Here is a 7,038-nt window from a genome sequence, read left to right on the forward strand (position 1 = left end):
GCTTGAATTACTGTGGCTGTTTGCTTAATCCATCAGGCTGCAAGAATGAGCCACTCGGTGCTTTCTTGGCCTCTCCAGCAAAGCGCTGCGCCACGGACATAACAAGGCAGGCTTGTTCCAAGCCCTTGAAGTCAACAGGCAATGCTCCTCCTGCCCTTTGGGACCAGGCTGCTGCTAAATATAGATGATGGTGCTTTCCATTCATAAAATGTGAATTATGCCCCAGCCTCCAAGGGAGGGAAGCGGGTGGAGGAGCCCATGGGCTTTAGACACCCCTGCATGGGATGCAGGCAGAAGCTGAAAGGCTTGGCCCCATCCAGCCCTTCCCTGAGGAGAAGGGGGAGGAAACACTTTTGGGGAGATGTGAGGGATCCTCTGCTCAGGTTGGTTTAAACATTTTCTTGCCTCTCATCCTCAGCCACGTTAGGGCTGGGGTGGATTTGCTGGGGAGGTGAGTGTGAGCCAGTGGGGCAGCCCAAGCCCCCGCAGCCCCCAGCATCTGTATAAGATGCTCCAGCACTTGCCAGGAAGGGGAGCAGTAAGGTCTCATCCCAACAGCTCCCAACACCTAATGAGTACATCGGGACCTGCCTTCTGCTTGAGGGACATGCTTCCTTTTGAACCCCCCTGCAGACCTTCAAGTGGTCACACTTCTTCTGTCCTCCAGCCCTTTCCTCCACCGGCCCTTGCCTGTTGGTATGTGCTGTAATATTCTTTCTCCCTGAGTTTTTCCTCCAGCAGCAGCAGCTCCAGATGCACACAGATGTGTTTGCCAACAGCTTTTCACCCTCTTTGAGGTTCCTGTTTTGGGGAAGAAGGAACCCCATCTCCCAGTGGAGTTTTGGAAGGTGCTGCCCCGGGAAGCCTTGGGTTAGGACTCTGGAGACCCAAGCTCTTGTGATCCCGTGGTAGCTGGGGCCATGCAGGTGCTGCAGAGGGAAGAGGCCAAGACAATGGGCATCTCTGTGCATCTCCAGGCTGGGTGGTGCCAGCCCATCGGTCCCTGCAGCCCCAAATTCAGCATCCTGAGCCGTGGTGTGGCAGGGGATGCACACGGTGAGGCTGAGGATGGGCAGCGTGCTGGGGCTGTGGGGCTGTGCAGTGCTGGTGTCCTGAACACACTGGTGTCCTGGTTTCACTAGGACAGAGTTCATGTACTTCTTAGTAGCTGGAACAGTGCCGTGCTTTGGTTTCAGTGTGGGATCCATTGTGATAAGAATGTTGATAACATACTGATGTTTTTAGTCGTTACTGGAAGATGAAGGACATTTCCAACCTCCCTGTGTTTTGCTGCTCTGCAGGTGCCAAGGACTTAGGGGGGGAGCACAGTAATTAGCAAATCCAGACTGGCATTTGGATATGCCAATGGGATAGTCCATATCTTATAGTGTAATGCTCAGTATATTGAGGGTTGACCAGAAAGCCTGGAGGGAATTCTCTTGGATTGTTTGGGCTCACCCTTTCGGTTTCAGAACTGTCTCTGCTCTGGGATTGCTGGCTGGGGACAGGCTGGGCATCGGTCGGCGGGTGGTGAGCAATTACACTGTGCATCACTGATTTGTATATTCTATTTATTATCATTATTATTTGAACTATTATTTTATTTCAATTATTAAATTAAAACCCATGAGTTTTCTCACTTTTACCTTTCTATTTTCTCCCCCATCCCACTGAGGGAAGGTGAGTGAGCGGGTGTTTGGTTGCTGGCCAGGCTAAACCCACCACAACTGGATGGCAGAAAACACACAGGTAAGCTGGGCAATGAGCCAGGGATGCCCATGTGCAGGGCTGGGTGGGTAGTGGGACACCATGCTCCCCCTGCTCCCCTGCCAACTGCCACTGAGTTCAGCACGGGTTAAACACCTCCGTGGGTTAGGCAGTCAGGTTGTTTCAAAACCCAGCTCAGAATTGCCAAACCAGCAGGTTTCCAGGTACACCATGGGCCTTTTGATGCCATGGAGATCTGAAGACTAAATAAAGCTGTAAGCCTCATTCTGTGTAATGCTTGGGTCCGGCTCCAAGAAACCAGCTTCTTTTTATGGCACCCTTAGATCAGCAGTTTCCTGCTGGTGCCAGTACTGCAATTTCTGTGTGTGTATAAGTGTGTAAAAACAACAGAGCTCGGCAGAGCTGCGCAAGCTAGGAAGGTGCTGGGTTTCACACTGAAGTTTTTTTCTCTCTCTTTTTCCCTTTTCCTTTTGAAATAACCCCATTTTGGCCTCTAATAAAAAAACAAAACATCTGGTACCGAGTATTCAGCTGCTGGAAATCAGCTCCCCATTACTGGAAAGCAGAGAAGCAATGTAGGGATTCCTGGTATAGATCAATAACGCTTCAGGTCGCATTCATCCATCAGCCCTGTCCCTCCTGGCCTTTGAATATATGGACTGAGGACATCAAGGGAGTTGTCATGCACTGGGCATCAGGACAGGAGGTAAATTGTGCAGGTTAGTAAAGAAGCAATTGAATCAGTTAAGAGTCCTTGAAGCCTGATTTATTGACGCTGTCATGTGAGATCTCAGCAGGGTGAGATGCTGCCGTGAAGAAGAGACAAGTCAGCAAATCACAGTAACACGGTGGGCATTTGATATGTGGGGAGGACCCTGTGGCAGGGCCACCCCGAGCCCTGGATGGGGACCCCCGGCAGGGCTCAGGGCTGCCCCCCTTCCCCGGGGCTGGTGGCCAGGCCGAGCCTCTGCCTGCCCAGCTGCTAGCTCTGCATGAAGAGGTGGAAGTTGGTCCTGGTGAACTCCTGATGGATGCTGTCCAGTAATTTGTCTGAGTCCTGGGGGATGTCCGAGAGGACCTGCTGCCCTGGGATGAAGCTCTGCTCTGGGGTGTAGGTGAACGTGAACGAGCTGGAGTAGATAAGCCCATCATCCCTGATCAGCAGGAGCGGAACCGTGATGGGGTATCGCAGCCACCTCCAGTCACTGCCAAAGGCAGAGACATCGGGGACAACACACACGAGGGACTTGGGGCTCCTGGGAACAGCGCAGGAGAGGAAAATGTGCATTAATCCCAGAGGGTCTTGTGCAGGAGCGACCGGCAGTGAGAGCTGGTGTGTCTCCTCCAGCCTGCAGCTCAGCCTGAAGCCTCCGGATGGTTTCCCCTCTCTTCCCCAGTGTTTAATTCCTCTCTGCCAGGGTTGCTTGCTCGTTTGCAGCTCCCTGAGGTCCCTGTTGTCCTTCACCCACTGCTATCCCTTGACTGCATCCAGAGCCAGCAGGCACCAGCCAGACTAGTCCCTGCCTCTCCTTGCAATGCTTATGCTTGGTCCCACAGAGCAGGCAGTGCAAGTGCCCCCGTCCCCAAGGTTGGACCCATCTTCCTCCCAGAGCTGCCCAGCACAGCCCAAACCCAGCTGTGGTTCCCTGCTGGCTCCCTGGCCCCCTCCGCCCTGTTACCTGTACATTGTCTCTGCTTCCACATCTCCGAACCAGACCTTGAGGTGTGTGTGGAAACACTCCCCTTGCACCTCCAGCATGGCCACGTCCCCGCCGCCTGTAAGCTGCGACGGGCAGAGCACAGGGCAGCGTGTTATGTGGTGGCATGAGCATCCTTCTCCCACAGGGTGCTCTACTCACATGTCCCATCCCCACCACAGCGGCCAGACCCAGCCATTCCCACAGCATCCCAAAACTAGGAGATGCTGAGCGCAGGTGCAAGGGCTCAGCAGCCAGAGCCACAACAGAGGCAGGTGACAGAGAGGGTGACTGGTGCTGTACCCACCTGCAGGGCAGTGATGAGTGGCATGGGGCTGACGGGCTCGCGGACGCAAGCCAGGCTCTCGCTGAAGGTGTACTCCACCATCTCCGTGCCGATGATGGTCCAGCAGGAACCGTCATTCAGCAGCTCCCGGTTGGCTTCCTTTGGGCAAGGAGATGCCTGTGGAGAATGTCACAGCTCCAAGCACACCACAGCAGGGACAGTGGGGGAGCAGGGCCAGGACATCTGGCTTCTGCTCCCAGTGTCTCGGTTCCTTTGCTCACTGGGAAACAGGGATCATGATGCCTTTGCAAAGACTTTGGTGACAATGTCCCCACCGAAGCAGGCAAGCTGGAGGCAGGTGGCTTTGCAGTGATTCTCAACTTAATTTGGATGCAAACCCCCTTTGCTGGAAGACCCCTCCCAGTGACGTGTTCCCCAGCCAGCAGCAGTGCAGCGGAGCTTGGAGAGAAGACTGGAAGCACTACCTGGAACTGGATCACTTTCTCCGTGGAGAGACACAGGTACATGTGGTCACTGCCCTGGAACTGGAAGGCACATTTGTGGAGCTGGGAGATGGGCTCGTCCACATCCAGCATGGCATACTGCTTTGTCACCTTCCGGATGATCTGTGGGGTGGCAGCATCATCCCAGGGATGGCACCCGTCGCTCAGAGGCACAGAGCAGCCACCCACAGGGATGGACGCTTACCAGGGGAGGCAGGGTGATGCCGGTGGCCGTGCAGATGAGCTGGACCACGGAGCCGTAGCGGATGTACCCTTCCCGCAGCGGGAACTCGCTCCGGGTGCAGTGCTCATCGGCTTGGTGGGAAGGAGAGAGGCAGAGTCACCCCCTGAGCAGCCCAGGTGCAGGTCACCCTGTGCCACCTTGCTACGTGCAGGTCTGGCCGTGCTCCCGGTGCTTTCTCACTGCTTTCTTTGCTCTGTAGATGTTCCCTGCTCAGGCAGACCACTGCTCCCTGGGAGCTCAGCGTGGGAGACTGGGACTGGGATGCGGTACCTCGCAGTGACAGTGCTGGAGGCAGCGTGGGCAGGGATGCTCTGGGCTCTGGCCTCTTCCAGGCAAGTTACTTGCTTGGATTTGTGAGCCTCCAGACTGGTACAGCTCTTTCTGCCCCAGTTGCTGCCTATGTGCTCTCAGAACATGATGCCAACCCTCAAAGCCAGTGGGAAAAAGCCATCAGCTCCCGAGCCACACCAGGTACACTGGGCAGAGGTGAGACCTGAGCCAGGTTCCTGTGTATCCAGGCTATTATTTCCCAATCCTGTCACCCCCAAGAACTGGCTTTGCAGGAGGGGAGAGCCAGAGCTGGAGGCTGGCAGCCCTGGGCACGGCTGGCATCATCGGTCCCTGAGGCTCCTTACCCAGGTGGAGGGTGAAGGCTGCCCACTGCCTGGCACTGGCGATGAAGGCTCCCCCCTCAACAGAGAGGTACCGGGTGCTGACGGTCTGGGAGCGCAGGCGGTTGAAGAGGGAGATTTTGGAACCCGAGGAGATGCAGACTGTGGGGAGAGGACAAGAGGAAATGGCCTCAAGTTGAGGCCAGGGCAGTTGAGATGGGATGTGAGGAAGAATTTCTTTGCTGAAAGGGTTCTGAGGCATTGGAAGGGGTTGCCCAGGGCAGTGGTGGAGTCCCCATCCCTGGAGGGATTGAAGAGTCGTGTAGACATAGTGCTGAGGGACATGGGTTAGTCGGGGACTTGTCACTGTTGGGTTCATGGTTGGACTCGATGAGCTGAAAGGGCTTTTCCAATCGAGGCAATTCTGTGAGAGGTGGCTGGGTTGGTTCTTGCCAGGTGGTTTGAACTATGGCTTTGTCAAGGCAAGAGAGGCCAAGTCCTGGTTACTGGTAGAACTAGCCTGGCAGGAGCCAGCACCTCCCTGCCTGTCTTTCTCTGCATGTGAGTGCCAGCCCAGCTGGGCATTTCAAAGGTGGGTAGCACACTGGCATCATCCATCATGGTGGGTGAACCCTTCAGAAAAGAGGTATCAATATGCCTAAAAACACCCTCTTTTGGGGGTGTCCATGGGCTTTGTGTCCAGCCTGGACTGCTCCAGAGCCAAGCTGTGAGCACTTGGAGAGTATCCCACCCTGAGTTCACACCCACAGAGCCATCCCCATACTCACGGTCTGTGTTCTTCAGCGACTGCTTCTTCTGTGAGGGCTTGGAGATGACTTTGATCAGCTTGCTGTGGAAGGTGCCGATCTCCTGCCCATTGCTGAAGAAAAGCTTCAGGACCAGGCGGAAATGCTTGCGCTTGTCCGTGTCCGAGATGTACAGTGCCTTGGCACAGCTGAAGCCCTGCCGAGGGCACAGAGGGGCTGCTGGCAGCTCCAGCCCAGCCCCACCAGCCTTCCTCACCCTCCTCACCCTCCTCACCACCCCGCAAGGGCATAATAGTGCCCTTTCAAAGAGCCCCAGGTTCATTTAAAGGGGGAAATGACCAGAGATGTTATTACAGGTGGAATGAAGAGCTGGGGATCAGCAGAGGCTTTATTTACACTGGGGGCAGAGAATTCCTCCTGGAAATGAATGTTCACGTGTGATTTATCTCACATAACATGAGAAATCGCCCTGGGTTTATGGTTTCCCCGCCGTCCTGGCCGATACGCCGTGCCTCAGCAGCAACTCAAGCACTGCAAACAAAGGCTCCTTCTGTGAGGTTTCTGGCCCGACTCAGACCCTGCGCTCTTCTGGGACCCCAGATAATGCCTTTTTTAAAAAAATAAATCTTTTTTTCCCTTTATCAAAAGACAGCAGATCTTTGCTGAAGCTCTTGAACTTTGGGATCCAGTGGGTTTTTTTGGTTTGTTTGGGTTTTTTAGCTATCTGCAAATGAATGACTGAGCTTTCGTTTTGCGATAAGAAGCAGTGCTGCTCAAAGGCACAACGTCCCGGGGCTGAGGGAACTGTGCAGGTTTGGCTGCTGTGGGGCTGCGGACGTGAAAAGATGGTGTTGAAGAAAGATGGGGCTCTCTGCAAGGCAGGGGAGGCTGCCCGGCTGCTCGGACTGTCACCCGTGGCACAACAGGGCAGCAGAGCAGGAGCAGGGAGCGATGGCTGGGAAGGAAGGACCATGACATCCCGAGGAAGGGGATGATGTGATGTCCTGGGGTGTGAGGGGACATCAGGGACAGCTCAGCTTGTGCATGTACAGGGTTCCCATGGGGTGCCACTGCATGGTCCCGGGGAGCATCAGGCTTTACCTTTGCATCCGGCTGCTCCTCGAAGCTGAGCTTCTGGGTCTCCATCAGGCTGCTGCCCATGCTGTCCAGCCCCATGTACCCGCACACCCGAAAACCTGCCT

The 7,038-nt window shown here is 55.1% G+C and overlaps 1 protein-coding gene across 1 annotated transcript in view; it reads right to left on the reverse strand.

Moving 5' to 3' along the window:
- Positions 1 to 2,710: 2,710 nt before the first annotated feature.
- RBPJL (recombination signal binding protein for immunoglobulin kappa J region like) overlaps positions 2,711 to 7,038 on the reverse strand; it is a gene marked incomplete at its 5' end in the record, with an annotated part of 6,436 nt that continues 2,108 nt past the window's right edge. Inside the window, 8 exons of the mRNA XM_010177831.1 lie at positions 2,711 to 2,984; positions 3,408 to 3,511; positions 3,733 to 3,888; positions 4,197 to 4,337; positions 4,420 to 4,529; positions 5,094 to 5,231; positions 5,858 to 6,032; positions 6,938 to 7,036. Coding sequence (XP_010176133.1) covers positions 2,711 to 2,984; positions 3,408 to 3,511; positions 3,733 to 3,888; positions 4,197 to 4,337; positions 4,420 to 4,529; positions 5,094 to 5,231; positions 5,858 to 6,032; positions 6,938 to 7,036 — 1,197 coding nt within the window. The remainder of the gene's footprint in view (positions 2,985 to 3,407; positions 3,512 to 3,732; positions 3,889 to 4,196; positions 4,338 to 4,419; positions 4,530 to 5,093; positions 5,232 to 5,857; positions 6,033 to 6,937; positions 7,037 to 7,038) is intronic.

This window comes from Antrostomus carolinensis, unplaced genomic scaffold (genome assembly GCF_000700745.2).
Source record: "Antrostomus carolinensis isolate BGI_N321 unplaced genomic scaffold, ASM70074v2 scaffold17801, whole genome shotgun sequence".
NCBI classification, from domain to species: Eukaryota; Metazoa; Chordata; class Aves; order Caprimulgiformes; family Caprimulgidae; genus Antrostomus; species Antrostomus carolinensis.